At 37.6% G+C, this 20063-nt stretch overlaps 1 protein-coding gene across 6 annotated transcripts in view; it reads left to right on the top strand.

The window, feature by feature from the left end:
- Positions 1-17060, top strand: part of PRCP (prolylcarboxypeptidase) — an 88216-nt gene extending 71156 nt beyond the window's left edge. For all 6 annotated transcript variants that reach the window (XM_055581457.1, XM_055581455.1, XM_055581458.1 and 3 more), the window contains 3 exons: positions 7252-7416; positions 8354-8541; positions 15768-17060. In XM_055581457.1, coding sequence (XP_055437432.1) covers positions 7252-7416; positions 8354-8541; positions 15768-15984 — 570 coding nt within the window. In that variant the 3' untranslated portion in view covers positions 15985-17060. The remainder of the gene's footprint in view (positions 1-7251; positions 7417-8353; positions 8542-15767) is intronic.
- The last annotated feature ends 3003 nt before the right edge of the window (positions 17061-20063 follow it).

Here is a 20063-nt window from a genome sequence, read left to right as displayed (position 1 = left end):
TGTATGATCCTTTTAATGTATCATTGAATTCAGCTTGCTAATATTTTGTTGAGGATTTTTGCATCTGTGGTCATCAGAGATATTGGCCTGTAATTTTCTTTTCTTGTGGCAGGCTTACTAGTTTTGGTATCAGGGTAATGCTGGCCTTGTAAAATGAACTTGGAAGTGTTCCCTCCTCTTCTATTTTTTGGGAAGAATTTAGAAAGGATGATATTAATTCTTTCTTGAATGTTTGGTAGAATACACCAGGGAAACCATCTGGTCCTAGACTTTTGTTTTTTTGGAAAGTTCTTGGTTACCGATTCAGTCTCTTTAGTAGTATTCAACCTGTTCAGATTTTCTGTTTCATCATGATTCAGTCTTGATAGGTTGCATGTTTCTAGGAATTTATCCATTTCTTCTAAGTTGTTGAATTTGATGACATAATTATCAAGTTAGATCAATATAAAATAACATCAATAACAAACTATAATAATTGTTTGTTATGTTCCTTTGTATTCTTGTGGTATCAATTGTAGTATCTTCTCTTTCATTTCTTATTTTATTTATTTGAGTTCTCTCTTTTTTTCTTGGTCACTCGGGCTAAAGACTTGTTAATTTTCTTTGTCTTTTCAAGGATCCAATTTTTTTTTTTTTTTTTCCTATTGCCATGTTCCAGACTGCAAGTGTTTCCTGGAAGGGAGCTTTACATATGTCTGGTGTCCTGATTTTTATATATGATGTTCCAGTTTTTATGGCTGCCACCCTTGGGACACCCCTTGATCACCTGGCCCTGGTGGCTGGGGATGGATTAGGGCTTGCATTCTTGGATCCCGTGAGACTGTGTAATTGGAGGTATGATTCTTGACAGGTTGCCACCCTCAGGGCACTGCACAGATAGCAGGTTGGGGCACATTGCCCAGTATTTTTGTGAAGGAGATGTCTTTGCTAGTTTGGAGCTTCTGCCTGCAGGGCAGGCTTCAGGTTTGACACATATTTAGTGGCCTTCAAGGCTGCTCTTAAAGAATGTAGGTTGTGGATGTCGTCTTGGTGCTTTCATTCTGCCTTGCTGTTATCACCTAGAAAAGAGCTTATACACTTACCTGGAGCCCATTTTTTGTGACTACCCAGTGGACACTTCCAGATCATCCACCTCTGGTGGCCAACAGGGCTCATGCTTGCAGTCCCACAGGATTGTATATATTTGCATATTTTTAAAAAGTGATGCTTGAGAGTCTGGCTTCTAGTCAGCCTGAATCAAAGAGCTAAGGTTCTCCCTTTTGGGATGTTGACAGGTTGTGGCATGTCTTCAACTACTTGGAGTTATTAAGACTATAGTAGGCTGCTTGGATAAGCACAGAGATTTGAAAGACAACCAAGAGTTAAGGCAGAGTTGAACATCAAGGTTTGTCTCCTATATGAGGCCACTCCTTCAAGACTGGGAGAGGTGGTTGTTTCATCTACTGTATAGAAATTGAAACAGAGAATCAAACAGAATGAAGAAACAGGAAGAATATATTCCAAGAAAGAAGAATATAAAACTCAGAAAAATCTTAATGAGAGAAATATTAATTTACCTGATAAAGAGTTAAAAGTAATGATTATGAAGATGCTCACTGAACTGGGGAGAAGAATGAATGAACACAGAACTTCAAAAAAGACATAGAAAATATTAAAAATGTACCAAATAAGATGTTACAAAGCTCAAGAATATAATAACAGATAAAATTACACTGGAGAGGTTCAACAGCAGATTAGATGAAATAGAAGACAAGATCAGTCAACTCAAAGACAGGGCAGTAGAACTTACTGAATCAGAGCAGAAATGAAGGAAAGAATGAAGAAAAGTGAAAATAGCTTAAGGGACTTATAGACTAACATTTACATCAAATCGTCTAACATTCACGTCATAGGGTCCCCAGAAGAAAAAGAGAAAGAGGGGCAGAAATCTTATTTGAAGACAAAACAGCTGAAAGCTTCCCTAATCTTCCAGACCTAGGAATCTCAGCGAGTTCCAAATAAGAGGTATCCAAACAGACTAATACCAAGACAAATAACAATTAAAATGTCAAAAGTCTTGACTTCTCTGGTGGTACAGTGGATAAGAATCTGGCTGCCAACGCAGGGGGCATGGGTTTGATTCTTGGTCCAGGAAGATTCCACATGCCATGGGGTACCTAAGCACATGCGCCACAACTACTGAAGGCCATGCACCTAGAGCCTCTACTGTGCAACAAGAGAAGCCACCACCATGAGAAGCCTGTGCACGGCGACTAAGGGTAGCCCCCCATTACTGCAACTAGGGAAAGCATACAAGCAACAAAGACCTAGTGCAACCAGAAGAAAAAAAATGTCAGACATTAAAGACAAGAAGGAAATTTATACATATTTTTACACAGATTATATTATTATTTTTAATTGGAGTATAAAAAAACTGACAATGGAGTATAAAAACAATTTGCACTGCTTTGTCAGTTTCTGCTGTACAGCAAAATGAATCAGCAGCCATAGGTATACATCTGTCCCTTCTTTTTTGGATTTCCTTCCCATTTAGGTCACCACAGAGCACCGAGTAGAGTTCCCCATGCTATACAGTAGGTTCTCATTAGTTATCTGTTTTATACATAGTAGTATATATATGTCAATCCCAGTCTCCCGATTCATCTCACTACCACCCCTTTCTCCCCCTTGGTGTCCATACATTTGTTCTCTACATCTGTGTCTCTATTTCTGCTTTGCAAGTAAGATCATCTATACAATATTTCTAGATTCCACATATATGTGTTAATATATGATATTTAGTTTTCTCTAAGTTACTTCACTCTGTATGACAGTCTCTCGGTCTATCCATGTCTCTGCAAATGGCACAACTTCATTCTTTTTTAGAGCTGAGTAATATTCCATTGTATATATGTACCACAGCTTCTTTATCCATTCCTCTGCTGATGGACAGTTAGGTTGTTTCCATGACCTAGCTATTGTAAATAGTGCTGCAGTGAACGCTGGGGTGCATGTATCTTTTTAAAATATGATCTATGGTGTGTGCCCATCAGTGGGATTTCCTGGTCATATGGTAGTTCTATTAAAGAGAAAATACTAAAAACAACAAGAGAAAGTAATTTCTTACATGCGAAGAAACTCCCATAAGACTATGAGCAGATTTTTTAGCAGAAAGTTTCAGGCCAAAAGGGAATGGCACAATATATTCAAAGTGTTAAAAGGAAAAAATCCTTTAAACCAAGAACACTCTATAGAACATACAGAGTTTACCAGATAAGCAAAACCTAAAGGTGTTCATTACCACTAAACCAGCCTTAGAATAAATGTTAAAAGGGACTTCTTTAAGCTGAAATGAAATGGCACTAATTAGTAATGAGAATTCATATGAAAAATAAACCTCACTGGAAAGAAAAATACATACAGGAAGTCCCCTACATTCAAACAAGTTCCATTCTAAGAGCACAGTTGTAAGTTCAATTTGTTTGCAAATCCAACAAAGTTAGCCTAGGTATACAACAAGCACAATTAGCTCCATAGTACTATACTGTAATAGGTTTATAATACATTTACATCTTTGAGTTCACAATCTGAAGGTTCATATGTAGGGGACTTACTGTGTAGTAAAGGTAGGGGATTAATTACGTACAAAGCTAGTATGAAGGCTAAAAAAGACAAAGGTAATAAAAATAACCATGATTACAATAATTTGTTAGGTATGCACAAGATAAAAAGATGTAGAATGTGACTTCAATATCATAAAATGAGGGGGGTAATAATGTTGCACTTTCAGTGGGATCAAGCTTAAGTGTTATCAACTTTGACTGTTGTAGATATAAACTGTTATATATAAGCCTAATGGTAACCACGAAACAAAAACTTACAGTAAATATACGAAAGATAAAGAGAGGAATATAAGCCTATCGCTAAAGAAAATCTTCACGCCACAGAGAAAGAGAGCAAGAGAAAAAGAAAGGAGTTAGAGAAACTACATAAACAGCCAGAAAACAATGAACAAAATGTCAATAAGCACATACATATCAATAATTACTTTAATGTAAATGGAATAATTCTGAAAGAGATGGGAATACCAGACCACCTGACCTGCCTCTTGAAAAACCTATATGCAGGTCAGGAAGCAACAGTTAGAACTGGACATGAACAACAGACTGGTTCCAAATAGGAAAAGGAGTACGTCAAGGCTGTATATTGTCACCCTGCTTATTTAACTTACATGCAGAGTACATCATGAGAAACACTGGGCTGGAAGAAGCACAAGCTGGAATTAAGATTGCCAGGAGAAATATCAATAACCTCAGATATGCAGATGACACCACCCTTATGGCAGAAAGTGAAGAAGAAGCATTTTGATGAAAGTGAAAGTGGAGAGTGAAAAAGTTGGCTTAAAGCTCAACATTCAGAAAACGAAAATCATGGCATCTGGTCCCATCACTTCATGGGAAATAGATGGGGAAACAGTGTCAGACTTTATCTTTTTGGGCTCCAAAATCACTGCAGATGGTGACTGCAGCCATGAAATTAAAAGATGCTTACTCCTTGGAAGGAAAGTTATGACCAACCTAGATAGCATATTCAAAAGCAGAGACGTTATTTTGCCAACAAAGGTTTGTCTAGTCAAGGCTATGGTTTTTCCTGTGGTCATGTATGGATGTGAGAGTTGGACTGTGAAGCAAGCTGTGCGCCGAAGAATTGATGCTTTTGAACTGCGGTGTTGGAGAAGACTCTTGAGAGTCCCTTGGACTACAAGGAGATCCAACCAGTCCATTCTAAAGGAGATCAGTCCTGGGTGTTCTCTGGAAGGAATGATGCTAAAGCTGAAAGTCCAGTACTTTGGCCACCTCATGCGAAGAGTTGACTCATTGGCAAAGACTCTGATGCTGGGAGGGATTGGGGGCAGGAGGAGAAGGGGACGACAGAGGATGAGATGGCTGGATGGCATCACTGACTCGATGGATGTGAGTTTGAGTGAACTCCAGGAGTTAGTGATAGACAGGGAGGCCTGGTGTTCTGTGATTCATGGAATCGCAAAGAATTGGACACGACTGAGCGACTGAACTGAAATGGACTAAATTCTTTAATCAAATACATAGAGTTGCTGATTGAATTAAAAAACAAGACCCATCAGTATTATTGCCTAGAAGAGTGTCATTTTAAATGTAAGGACACACACAGACTGAAAGTAAAGGGATGGAAAAAGATACTCCATGCAAATGGAAACCAAAATAAAGCTGGAGTAGCTATTCTTATATTGAACAAAATAGTCTTTAAAATAAAGACTTTAATAATACACAAAGAAGTGTGTTGCATAATAATAAAGGAGTCAGTTCAACAAGAAGATATAACATTTGTAAATATTTAAAATATTTATGTGCCCAACATAGGAGCACCTATATAAGTAAAGCAGATATTAACAGACCTAAAGGTGGAAATAGACAATAGTACATGACCAGAAGGGGACTTTAATATTCTACTTATATTGATAGATAGTTCATCCAGGCATAAAATCAATAAGGAAATATTGGCCTTAACACATTAGACTAGATGAACTTAATAGATATTTATAGAACATTCTCTCTGAAAGAGCAGAATATACATTCTACTCAAGTGCACATGGAACATTTTCTAAGACAGATCAAATGTTTGGCCACAAAACAAATCTTAATAAATTTAAGATTGAAATTATATGAAGCATCATTTCCAACCACAGTGGTGTGAAACTAGAAATAAATTACACAAAGAAAATGGAAAAATTCACAAATATTTGGAGATTAAACAACATACTATTGAACACTCAGTGGGTCAAAGAAGAAATTAAAAGAGAAATTTTAAAAATACATAGAGATAAATGGAAGTGTAACATACCAAAATTTATGGGATGTAGTAAAAACACTTCTGGGAGGGAAGTTCATAGTGATAAATGCCTATCTCAAGAGATAAGAAAAGTCTCAAACAACCTAAATTTACACCTCAAGGAACTAGAAAAATAACAAGTGAAGCTCAGTCAGTAGAAGAAAAGAAAGAGCAGAAATAAATGAAATATAGACTATATACTTCAGCTTTAACAACATTATCTAGAGTTCAATATTTGTTTATGATTTTTTGAAGTAAAATTTATGTGCAAATCATAAATGAGCTACTTGTTGTGTACTAGGCCCCTACAGGTAAGAAATATTTTCATATCCGTGAAAGTTCCCTATGTCCCTGACTAGTCAGTCCTGTCTTCACTTCCAACCCCAGGTATTACCTGTGATTTTTAGCACTGACTATAGTCAAGTGTTAGGAGTATTTGGAACTGGGGAGCTGCCTGAGATGCTTCTTATAATGCTACAGATATAGGAGCTTGGTGGAGTTTTTCCAAAAGAAATTTAAGAAATTTTCCATTTTCATAAAAAGATAGTCATTTAATCAGCAAGCACTTAGTTGCCAGATGCTTTGCTAAGTGCTGAGGGAGACATTCTGGAATCAAATGAGTATGGTATCAGCGTTACAGGGGCTCTGATAGAAATAGGCACAGGATGCAGTGGAGGCACAAGGAAGAGAGTGATTTAGTTCTTCTGCCTTGAAGGCATAGGCAAGTGGCCTCAAGGAGGAGGTGATACTTCAGCTTCATTGAGGAAGACGAGCTGGTGTTTGCCAGGCACCACTGCATTGGGAGAGTGGGAGCAGGGCATTTCAGTGTGAGTGATGGCAATGAGGAGGGAAAGAAGTTGGTGTGGTAGAAATGGTTTTGCTAGACTAGCACAAAAGCTACAGAAGATGAAACTAGAGTGGTAGGTGGGGAGGACTTTGCATACCATGCAGATAATTTTGGTTTATTTCTATAATTTGGGGGCTAATTTTTTTTTTTTGGCTGTGCTGAGTTTTAGTTGTGGCACGTGGGATCTTCAGTCTTTGTTGTGGCATGTGGGTTCTTTTAATTGGGTTATGCGGAATCTTTAGTTGCAGCATACAAACACTTTAGTTGCGGCTTGTGGGATTTAGTTTCCTGAACAGGGATTGAACATGGGCTCCCTGCATTGGGAGTGTGGAGTCTTAGCCACTAGACCACCAGGGAAGTCCCATGGAGACTAATTTTAAAGGTTTATTCATTTATGAAAGTGGTTATACTCAATAAATAGAAATTGTCAAGCAGTGAAGTTAGATGCTAAAGATTGTTTATGATCAAATCAGAATCATGTTTCTTCTTTGTTTTAATAAACTGTGATTTTGTATTTATATTTGATTCTTCTCCCTTTTATCTCTCTAAAATGACAGGTAGTGTGCCAGTATTTCAAATATTCCAATGTACCTGATACCGTGATGGTGCAGAATATTTTCCAAGCTCTGAATGTGTATTACAATTATTCAGGCCAGGCGAAATGTCTGAATGTCTCAGAGACAGCAACTAGCAGTCTGGGAGTCCTGGGTTGGAGCTATCAGGTAAGTGTGTATAATTTCCCCAATTGGAGCTTGATTTTCACTGTTTTGGTTGTACTATAACAGAATCCTCAAGATCTTGTCACCTAACTTGGATCCAAATCTGGGTTCTGTTACCTTATACTTCAAGACTGTGGATGAGTTTCCTCATTCATTCATTAAATACCAATTCAATTTTTAAAAAATTTTATTGAAGTATAGTTGATTTACAATGTTGTGTTAATTTCTAATAAACAGCAAAGTGACTCAGTTATACATATGCATATTCTTTTCCATTATGGGTTATTGCTGCATATTGAATATAGTTTCTTCTTCTATATAGTAGGACCTTGTTGTTTATCTATCCTATATATACTACTTCAGTTTGGTATTTAATCATCACTAAATATATTCTGAGTACTTACTGCATGTCAGGCACTATTCCAGGCTACAACTATACAAATTGGATATAATTTTATTTTATTGTAAATAAAATATGATCTAATCATCAAATGTAGTTTGGTGGAAAATATAGGTAGCTAAACTAATATTGTAATAGATCTTAGTAAGTCCTATAAAGGTAGCATTTTATGGACACAGGAAAGAAGAGGGAGTCTAACTTGATTCTGTCTGAGCCTCCATTTTTTTCATCTGTACAGTGAGAATAGTAATAAAAATAGCAATATTTTCCTCCAGAGTTGTTTTGAGAATTCAATATGATAATAGATATGAAATGGAATAGTTTGCGTAGAAGGAATATATAGCCCCAACTTCTGTGACTTCTCAGCTGAGCCTTAGGAATAAAGAGAGGTGGTATGGAGTAGAGAACAGGGGCTCTGAAGCCAGACTGCTGAGTTCAAACCCTCACTTTTTTGCTTCTGAGCTGTATGATGTTGGACAATTTATTTCATTCTTTGTGCTTCATTTTCTCACTAGAATCTTTCCTGGTTTGCTTTTTCAGGCCTGTACAGAAATGGTCATGCCTACCTGTTCTGATGGTGTTGATGACATGTTCGAACCTCACTCATGGAACATGAAGGAATATTCTGATGATTGTTTTAAACAGTGGGGTGTGAGACCGAGGCCCTCTTGGATCCCTACTATGTATGGAGGCAAGAATATCAGTTCACACACAAACATCATTTTCAGGTGAATTTTTGTTGATTCAAAGAAAATTCTGGTTGATAGAGACATTTGTAGAATGGATGAGAAAAGAAAACCAGGAAAATGTTGCACAGTTAAAACAATGTAGAATATAGCAGTGGTATCTATCATTTTTCTACTCCTTGAAAGATAAGGGATTCTGAGAGGTGATATGATTTTTTGTTCTATTGCACTATGTTTAAAGGCTTAAAAACAATAGCAGCAAAGTTAAAATATTTCAAAAAGTGTGCTCAAAAGAAAAGGAAGCATCATCTGTTGTTCTCAATTTGTCTCATGATTGTTTCTACTGTTATCAATGATAATAAAAAATCTTCAGTATATACCTAACAAACACTTTTGAGGTGCCCACTCTGTTCTGTCCCAGGCACTGTATGAGGCACTTTAAATAAATCACTTAATTCCCACAAAAACCCTGAAAGAAGTTTTTACAGTCCCTATTTTACTGAGGAGGAAAGTGAAAGTCAGTGTGTACAGTCACTTGCCAAAACTCATCCAGTTTTTAGTTACCAAGTGATAAAGCCAGTTTTCAACCTTGGCCTATCTGACTACAAAAACTGTTTATTCTGTAACACTGTTTCTCTAGAAGAGTCATATTTGGTATTGGTTCATATCGGAGTTAATCAAGTAGACTCTAAATGTGCCTGATTGTGACTTCAAAATTTCTGTGTTTTGGCTTGAACATTAGGTTGTTAGTTATTAAAATAACAACTATTTAATAAGAAAATTCCCCAAGTTTATGTGGAAATAGTAGAGAGATATCCATACATATCTCTTAACCAGTTGTTTAAATTGTAAACGTTATTCTTTTACAAATTCTCCTAAACAAGAGTCACATTTGACTTTAGAGACATGACCGAAAGCTCTTAGGAAGGAGCAATGCTGTTTTAACTGAAAGATCACTCTCTGGGTTTAGGCCAGTAACACTGCCCATTTTGCAAAAGAACCTTTTTCTTGTTGGATTCATGCTAGTTTCACTCAGTAGGATACCCTCCCCCGCCTCAAATGTGAGACACTAAATGCAAAACTTAAAGATTCTTTTTGTTTTATTCCCTAGAATTATTTACCTTGTCCTCAGTAGAATTCTTCAAAACTATACTTTTCAGCTCAGCCTTTTGAGGTGATAGTTGAGCAAATAAGTATATTTAGGGTAGGAAACTGTACCAAATTAGGATGTTCGAAATCAGGAAAACATGAAAGGACTGAGAGGACCGAAAAGGCTTAAATGTAAGCCTTGGGTATCAAAGCTCAGGAAATTTCATTTGTCATTTTCTTGTTTTTAGAAACTTACCTCCAGGTAGTACTTATATGGATTTTTGCTTTGACCTCGGAGCCTGGTGGGCTGCAGTCCATGGGGTCGCGAAAAGTCGGACGTGACTCAGCGACTTCACTTTCACTTTTCACTTTCATGCATTGGAGAAGGAAGTGGCAACCTACTCCAGTGTTCTTGCCTGGAGAATCCCAGGGACGGGGGAGCCTGGTGGGCTGCCGTCTATGGGGTCGCACAAAGTCGGACACTACTGAAGCGACTTAGCAGCAGCAGCATAAAGCTGAAGTTCAAGTTGACTTGTAAAGTAGAGTCTTTGAATCTTATCTATAAAGGTTTTTATATTTGACTTTTGGTTAGATACTTTGTGCTTTTTTGTTGGATTCAACCATTACATGAGTATTTTAGTTGTCCATTTATCCTTTTATACTTACTTTCCTCTGGGTATCAAAATAAGTTATTGTCATCATCATCATTGGGGAAAGGATAGATTTTGTTGAAAAAAGTTGGGAGTAGGACTGAAAGAGTAGATAGAAAATATGGCTCAACATTAGAAAAAAAAACACAAACTTTTGGCTAGTGTAAGAAAGGGCTTCCTAACAGAGCTATGCATAGTTAGAGTGAACTGTCTTAAATTATTTAAGCTCTTTGATCCTCAGTTTTCTCTTCTGTAAAATGAGAATAATAATGCCAATCACCCTATAGAGTTGCTTAAAAGAGTTATGCTCTTTTATAGTGATGCTTAAAAGAGTTAACCCAGTGAAATATTTAGCCCAGACCTGGCAAATTATATGCTCAAAAAATTTCCATTGAATGAATAAGTGGAAGTATATTCACAGCCCTGTACTTTAGCTTCGAGCCAGCAGGGAACTACTTGTCCCTGAATGTCCTTTTCCTTCCTTTTTTTTTTCCTTTTCTTAAGATTCAGGCATCTTCCAGGAAGCCTTCCCTGACATCTCCAAGGAGGTTACATTTCCCCTACACACTTAGCTCCTCTAAAGCCTGTGACTATCCCTTTAGCACTCTGTGTGGAATTTACCTGTTTGTGTTTCTCTCTGCCCCTGACTCATTTCTCAGAGAACAGAGAAATCTCATTTCTCTGTTCAAATGAGATTATGAACTTCTCAGTGACAGAGAATTTTTCTTAATCATCTCTGTGCCTTTAGCACCTGCCACAGTGACTGGCACATAGTAGATGCCCAGTTAATGTGTGTGTTGATAAGGATGATGAATGACATAAAGCTCAGGAAAACTTCAGAGGCATGTGAAAGTATAAAGGCAGAACTATATAAAAGTGCTGGTTTATCTTCCTGTGGTGGCAAATATACTTTTAAAAATAAATTTTTTTTCTGTGTACTGCTAGGTGTGAAGAATTCAATGTAAAACTTACCTTATTTAAAAATTCAGAATTCTATTGCTTTTCTAAAGAAAGCACATTCCAAAAATGAAAAAAGCAGCATTAGGTGTTTCTGTTCTGTCTACTGAGTGGCTATCAGTTACAAAATATTTATGGTTGACGATAAGAAAATGTCCAAGGAACCATGTGGAAAGCATATTTTATACTCATACCTCTCTCCTTGAGGCATCTCACACAAATCCAACTGTGACTATTTTTTTGGTTAGAAAATTCAGTCTGTTTTTAATTGTTGAATTAGAGATCTGCAAGTTAAGAGCTTGGGCTTTGAAGTTGGAGAGACCTAGGTGACATTCTGCTTTTGTTAACCATGTGCCTTTGGCAAATTGCCAATTTATATTAGTTAGAAATAATAACTACCTGCCAGAGCTACTTCAAGGAGTAGATAATCATAGAAGTGAGCACTATGAGGGCAGAGAATTTTGTCTGTTCATAGTTGAGTTAACTGTACCCAGTCAGTACCTGATACATAGTAAGCAGTCAGTAAACATGTTGAGCAAATAAGAATTTAATAGTAGCTATTAATAGTTCCATTTCAGCAATTTTCTTATTCTCTAATGTTTTTGTTGAAAGGATTTATTTTTTCCATAAAACCCAGTTGTTGAGAAATTATCTTACCAATGGTCATTTTTAGTTATTTAAATGTAAATTCAAAAAGGAGTCCCTGAGAAGCTGGTTAAATTTAACATAATTTTTCAGGCAAATTAATTGTTGCCAGCAATTAAGTGAGGCTCACTGTTGGGAATTTTATGCAGGCATCTAGGTTCTCTCATGAAAGCCAGTATTTTTTTCTCCTGTAAATTTCCCAGTGACTGATTTAGCTTTCTCATGTCTAGGACCAAGAAATTCAAGTCCATGTGCATTTTAGGTCTCTCAGCAACTCCAAACACTGTTGCTAAGCCACTGGGTGGATTCAGATGACCTTTTAAATCAAATGCAGTTTGCTTATTATGTAGCTGTTGGGATAGCTTTTTTGTTTTGCAAATAATGGAGAGTTTCCTATCTTGGTTGGTCCTGTCAAATTGGAATAATGATAAAGGCCACTTGTTCACTTAAGAGAATCCAACCCCTTGTGTAGTTTACTTTAAAAATTTATCTCATAGTTGAAAACTAACATCCTATTTTGCATGTGAGTTTTTCCTCTTGTTTTTAATAAAACCAAAAAAGGTAAATTTTCAGAGTAATTTCTCCCCCCAAGAATGATGTTAAGTTGCAATTGAATTAATTTCTTAAAAAACCAAAATGTGGTTAAAAGTGTGGTCAGGCTAAAACAGGGATTTTAGACTTGTATTTCAAGCACACATATATTTAATGTACCTAAATGCTTATTCCCTTTTTAACTTGAACATTTACCTAGAAAATTGATTGCATGCATTTTTCTGACCAAATTTCTGTGAGAAATTTGTGGTATCCCTTTTCATGCTTCATTTACCTCTCAGAAGTATTAACACTTCTCATGCTTATAGAATATGGTAATAATTATAATAATACTGCACATTCATGTGGTATTTTATAGTTTATACCTTATTTCCAAATGTATTATTCAAGTTGAACCTCACAGTGTCTCTGTGATTGAAGGGCATTATCTTTAAAAGTTTTTTTTTGGTCATACACATGAGAATTAGATTCAGAGGGGTCAGGTGACTTACCCAAAGTCATGTGGCTTACTGGGGTATAAAACTTAGACCTGCTGACTTAGTTCATTGTTTCTTGCCAGTATTATACCTAGCTGAATGTTACTGTCTGTATATTTACATTAATCACTTATGTGAACTCTACTTTTCCATGTAAAAAGTGCTGTAGTGATTTACATGTTCCTGAACTCAACAAGCATATATGTATAGACCTCTTTTGTGTCGGGCATCTGATATAAGGTTACAAATAACTAGATTATTCTTTTTTATTCATTCAATAAATATTTGTATAGCTCCTAGTGTATGCCAGGCACTGAAGATACAGTAATAAAACAGACAAAAAACCCTGCTGTTGGAAAGTTTTAGTTTGAGAGATGGGTAAAAACAAGATAGCACTTATAAGCATGCTAGAAGGAGATAGGTGCTAAGGGGGGAAAAATAAACCAGGGAAGAAGGTTATGAAATGTTAATGGGGGTTGGGGGGGAGTTTGAATTTTTGATGAGGTGGCTAAGGAAGACCTCTATTACTAGATATCTACTATATATCTATACTGTGGGCAAAAATCCCTTAGAAGAAATGGAGTAACCCTCATAGTCAACGAAGAAGTCTGAAATTCAGTACTTGGGTGCAATCTCAAAAATGACAAATAACCTTGGTTCGTTTCCAAGGCAAACCACTCAGCATCACAGTAATCCAAGTCTATGCCCCAACCACTAATGCAGAAGAAGCTGAAGTTGAATAGTTCCATGAAGACCTACGAGACCTCCTAGAACTAACACCAAAAAGATGTCCTTTTCATCATAGGGGATTGGAATGCAAAAGTAGGAAATCAAGAGATACATGGAGTAACAGGCAAGTTTGGCCTTGGAGTACAAAATGAATCAGGGTAAAGGCTACACAGAGTTTTTTCAAGAGAACACACTGGTCATAGCAAACACCCTCTTCCAACAGCACAAGAGACAACTCTACACATGAGCATCATCGGATGGTCAGTACTGAAGTCAGATTGATTATATTCTTTGCTGCCAAAGATGGAGAAGCTCTATCAGTTCTGTTCAGTTTAATCGCTCAATTGTGTCCAACTCTTTGTGACCCCATGGACTGCAGCACGCCAGGTCTCCCTGTCCATCACCAACTCCTGGAGTTTACTCAAACTCATGTCCGTTGAGTTGGTGATGCCATGCAACCATCTCATCTTCTGTTATCCCCTTCTCCTCCCACCTTCAATCTTTCCCAGCATCAGCGTCTTTTCCAGTGAGTCAGTTCTTTGCATCAGGTGGCCAGAGTATTGGAGTTTTAGCTTCAGCATCAGTCCTGCCAATGAATATTCAGGACTGGCACTTGTCTTATTATATTTTGCCTTACCTGCCTCCTGAGAAATCTGTATGCAGGTCAAGAAGTAACAATTAGAACCAGACATGGAACAACAGACTGGTTCCAAATTGGGAAAGGATTATGTCAAGGCTGTATATTGTCACCTTGCTTATTTAACTTATATGCAGAGTACATCAGGCAAAGTGCCAGACTGGATGAAGCACAAGCTGGAATCAAGATTGTCAGGAGAAATATCAATAACCTCAGATACACAGATGACACCACCCTTATGGAAGAAAGTGAAGAGGACTAAAGAGCCTCTTGTTGAAAGTGAAAGAAGAGAGTGAAAAAGCTGGCCTAAAACTCAGCATTCAAAAATCTAAGATCATGTCCATCACTTCATGGTAAATAGATGGAGAAATAGTGAAAACAGTGACAGTTAATTTGGGGGGCTCCAAAATCACTGCAGATGGTGACTGCAGCCATGAAGTTAAAAGACTCTTGCTCCTTGGAAGAAAAGCTATGATGAACCTAGAGAGCATATTAAGAAGCAGAGACAATACTTTGCTGACAGAGGTCTGTCTAATCAAAGCTATGGTTTTTCCAGTAGTCATGTATGGATGTGAGAGTTGAACTATAAAGAAGGCTGAGCCCTGAAGCATTGCTGCTTTTAAACTGTGTTGTAGGAGAAGACTTTTAATAGCCCCTTGGACAACAAAGAGATCCAACCAGTCAATCCTAAAAGAAATGAGTCCTGAATATTCATTGGAATATTCAGGAAGCTGAATATACTGAAGCTAAAGCTTCAGTACTCTGGCCACCTGATGTGAAGAACTCCTTAGAAAAGACCTTGATGCTGGGAAGGATTGAAGGTAGAGGAGAAGAGGATAACAGAGGATGCGATGGTTGGATGGCATCACTGACTCGATGGACAAGAGTTTGAGTAAACTCTGGGAGTTGGTGATGGACAGGGAAGCCTGGCATGCTGCAGTCCATGGGGTTGCAAAGAGTCAGACACAACTGTGTGACTGAATTGACTGAAGAGATAATTAGCATTTTAAAATATAGGTTTTTTTTTCTTTATCACTAATATTTGGGTTCTAGGAAGGAAGGAAACAGGTTTTAATTGAGGGACTCCCACGTGCCTAACATTTATTCAGTATATATACATGTACCATCTGATTTAACCCTTAAGGCAACCTCCTGAGGTAGGCCTTGTTAACTCTGCTTTACATATGAGGAAAGTGAGACAGCTAACTTATGTAAGGTCAGACAACTTTTGAGTAATGAAGCCAGGATTGGAATTGAATCTTCTAAATTCGAAGTTCCAGTATAATCTAGATTGATTCATGGGGCACCACCTTCAGTATTCTCTGGTCCTATTTCTTGTACCTGGTTACAGAAGTATTGTCAGTCTCCAGGATGAAGCACCTTTCTATATGACAGATTAAATCCTCAGATCATATTCCCTAGCTTATAAGCTTATAATTTTAGGTGTTATGCATATAATAGGTTTCTCCTATCTTATCTTTTATGTAGATATGAAAAACTAGCAATCTGATTTTTTTTCTTTCCCTCACTTAGCAATGGTGAACTAGACCCCTGGTCAGGAGGTGGAGTAACCAAGGATATTACAGACACCTTACTTGCGATCGTCATCCCAAATGGAGCCCACCATCTAGATCTCCGAGCCAGCAATGCCTTGGATCCTGTCAGTGTGCAATTAACTCGCTCCTTGGAAGTTAAATACATGAAGCAGTGGATCAGTGATTTCTATGTCCGTCTGAGAAAAATGAACTGAGTAACTTTTGATCATTTTCAGTTTCTTCTTTTAAGTTCATTCCACCTACATTTCCATTCACTTTGGCTTTCTGTGCATAATTACTTTCCCTTGTTCATTAAATTTGGTGTGGTGAAGACTGAGAGCAAACGCGATGGTGGGGATAGCAGCCATCCCACGACCCGAGCCCTTGCCACCCTTGTGCCACCTCCAGGAAGAATCTCTTCACCACAGCTTTCCCACACACTTACGGCCTTCATAACTGGAGAAGAGTATTGATTGCCTTTCACAAGAGGGAGAATCACTTCTTTTGTTTCTCTGAAAGCAAGGATTTCTCTTGGTTTTGAAGTTGAAGTCTCTTTGGTCCATGTGTCACTTGCCCCTTTTCTACCCTCCCAAAAGGAAAAGAAGAAGATGGATAAAAATGATGTAATTGCAGCTGGTAGGAAGGATATCCAATGCCAAACCAGGAAATGGGATGCGTTTCTTTTGTGCTTGATTCAATGACTTTGAACTGTGCTGTAAATAAAGAGTAGGGCTGGACCTTATACCTGTGTGTTGCGTCTGAAGCTTGCTCCAGCTGTTAGGAATGCTGTGTGCACTGGGCTTGGCTGTTTTTAAAGGAAAGTCCTTTAATTTTCTCTCTTCTATTTGGCAGCTTTTCTTATTCTGGGATATTTGCCACTGTGGTACTGCCAGTAAGAAATCTGGCCTTTTCTGCCCCATTTATCTTTGTTTCTAAGGTAAGTTTTGTGGTAATTTGGTTACATTTTGCCAGTTTAGGAAAATGACTCTGTTTTCCTTTTCTTATTACATCTAAGCAAGTTTTATATTCTCCAGTTGCTGATGATACTTCAGTAAGAAGCCTTTAAAAATTGATCAATCAGCTATTCGGAAGGTAAAATGTAGTAGTGTTCAGTGCTTTGTTTTTTAAATTTCATTTTCTGGTGGTTGTTATGTTGTCATTAAAGCCAGAAGTGTCAGGACACTAAGAGGCAGGTGCAGAAGAACTTTTCTGTATAGCTTCCAAAAGACAAGCTGACTAATTCATGCAGGCAGCATATTTGACATTAATAAATGGCTGAGCCGTTCCTATTTCCAAGGGGTTGGCTTCTTTTAAGCAGTTCTTACACTGAGACCTTTCTTCAGAAGAGCTTTTCTAGGATAACAAATAGGGTTGGATCAAAACCTTTCAGGGACAGAGACTAACAGTTTCTACTCTGTTAAAAGATTTCTTTCCCCTTGTTTCTTTTTATTTTCTCTCAATTTTTTTTCTTCATTCTGCCTTGGTAACATTTTCTGCTTTTTAAAAACTGTATCTTGAGCTTGATTATTTCTAAAGTGCTTTTTTTTTTTTTTTTTTTTTTAATAAAATGTAGATATAGTGTTCGTTCTTGGATGGGAGACCAAAATATTTCTGTTACTTCCCCTGGCATCTGGGAGATACAGAAAAATCTTTGTCTGGTTTCAGAAGCCTTCAGTTCTCATTGTAATGAGTTGTCCATCAAAGCATTTGGTCACTATTTTCATTTCAGTATCAGAGAAGTCTACTGGGCAGAGAATTTAAGGGTCCAAAAAAGTACTACTTTTTATTCTTTGTCAACTAATAAGTTTTATAATGCAGCATTTATGGGCTTAATGGAAGATATTCTTACTATTTATTTTAGGATATATTAATTTTAGGATATTTTCATTGAAACCTTTTTTACTTAAAATCTTTAAAAAATACATTGCTACTTCACTTAGTATTGTTTGTTTGCATGAGCTGCATTTTTGTGAAGAGACTAGTTGCTCCCAAATGACTATTTTTCTGCAAGTATAAGTTGGTTGTGTGTACATGTTTTTTCTATGTACATTTCATGACAGATAGCAACCTTAACTAAAGTTGGCCTAATTATAATATACTAAAATTTTAAAATTTAAATTGAAAAACAACTGAAGCATCAAATAAGTCTTATTTAAAGCATCCCTCTAATTAATGATTGATGCTTTTGAAAGACCAGGAAAGAGAGAGACAGAGAGTTGGGGTGTTTTTTTATTTTCTGTATTTGTTACTCTCACTACCCAGAGTAACAGGTGGGAAGAACTAAAGAAACGAGGTCTTTCTTAGGGGATCTGTAGAATTAAGAGATTATCCAGAGGAGCCAGTGTCTAGCTGAGCATATTAGAGGGTTCTGAAGACATCTCAGGTGTCATTCAGGCCAATCACATCATTCATAGGCGATGCCATCATGACCCAGAGAAAAGGGCCTTGTCTAAGGCCTCACAGCTCATTTTTTAGCAGAACCAAGCCTTGCATCCTGGTTTCTTTGTTGTCGCTGTTGTTTTGTTGTTTTCATTTTACTGGTGTAGCTTAAATCTTTGTTTGAATTAAAGCAACAAACCCTCATTAAACCAGCTTAAACAAAAGAAAAAGTTTACTGAAGCGATGCAAGAATAGCTCCAGGACTTGGGTAACTACGAATTGTGAAAGAATGGAATTAGGATCTGGAAAGTCATTACAAGTCAAGATTGCTACTTTCTATTTCTCTTGCTCACAGCAGAGGTCATCAGTTGTCAAATTGTGAGTAAGATTTGTTTCTCTTATTTATAATTTGGCCAGCAATCTAAAATGTACATGTGCATCAGAATTACCTGAAGGGCTTGTTAAAACATTGATTGTTGAACCCGAATCCAGAGTTTATATAATACATCTTGAGGTGGATCCTGAGAAGTTGCATTTCTAACAAATTTCCACATGATGCTGGGGGATCACACTTCGAGAACCAGTAGTTAAGAGAATACTGAATTTGAATTTCCTCAAACAGGGAAGAAGAATTCTCCTCACTCCTGTTGAACTACATGATCCCATTTGAGTATGGGAACCCTGCCAAATTCTTCCTTCCCCATGGCTGCTTCATCTCTGCAGACCAGCTTCCTCTTTTCTGCTCACAGAAGACCTGCAATGACTTCCCAGAATGGTGTCCTCAGGCCCCTTGGGCTGCACCACCTCACGAGCTCACAACTCTCAGGTGGTTAGGGAGGGATGCAATCATAAAGGCATGACTTAAGAGAGACACACTGTTTAGGATAAGGATGGAAGAAGAGCAGCTCAAGCAATTCAGTGTGTCTGCCAAACAGTGTTTCTTGGAACACAGGTGTCCCCCCCACCGCCCCCCCAAAAATACATCATTTATGTAATAGATTCATAGTTAAGCCAAGTTTGGAAAGTGATGGGTTAAACAAAGTTAAATAGTTTTTTTTTTTAAACTGTAAATAGGCATTGTGACTTTCCAAAATGGTAATCAAGAATACAACTTCTCCCTCTCTTACTTATGGAGCACGTAGAAGGCATAAGATGTTGCTGTGAAACCTAGAGGATACAGTGATGAAAAAGCAAACACAGTATCTGTCCTAAGAAGGTTTATATTCCAGTGGGAGAAAGACATGAAATGTCAAATTATACAAAAAGTGGGTACAATTGTAAATGCCACGAAGAGTGGGGATTATTAGGAAATTTAGCAAGGAATAATCTGAGCTGGTCTGTGGGAATAAGAGAATGCTCTTTTGAAATGTGACATTTTAGTGTCATCTAAATGATAAATGGGGCTATACTAGAAGAGGAGTGGAGAAAACGGCATGTGTAAAAAAGCTGAATATAGTATATTCAGGAAACTGAAAGAAGCCCTCTGTATGGGACAGAAGATAACCATGTAACCACAGAGAAAATGACATAAGATAAATCTGGAGACTTGGGTAGGGAGGAAGCTCATTCAAGCAGACCATGATGACGAGTCATTATAAAGAATGAAAAATCACTGACTGTCCTTATCCAGGGGAGTGACATGAACAGATTTTCATTTAAAAAGACCACTCTGGCTATAGATTGGGGTCATCCCTGGTGGCTCAGATGGTAAAGAATCTGCCTGCAAGGCAGGAGACGCAGGTTCGATCCCTGGGTTGGGAAGATCCCCTGGAGAAGGGAATGGTAACCCACTCCAGTATTCTGGCCTGGAAAATTCCATGGACAGAGGAGCCTGGTGGGCTACAGTCCATGGAGTCGCAAAGAGGTGGAAACAACTGAGTGACTAACATACACACACACACACACACACACACAC

The sequence above is a fragment of the Bubalus kerabau genome, chromosome 5, assembly GCF_029407905.1.
Source record: "Bubalus kerabau isolate K-KA32 ecotype Philippines breed swamp buffalo chromosome 5, PCC_UOA_SB_1v2, whole genome shotgun sequence".
NCBI lineage: Eukaryota > Metazoa > Chordata > Mammalia > Artiodactyla > Bovidae > Bubalus > Bubalus kerabau.
The sequence above is the reverse complement of the archived record's forward strand: the minus strand, read 5'-3'. Positions and strand labels throughout refer to the sequence as shown.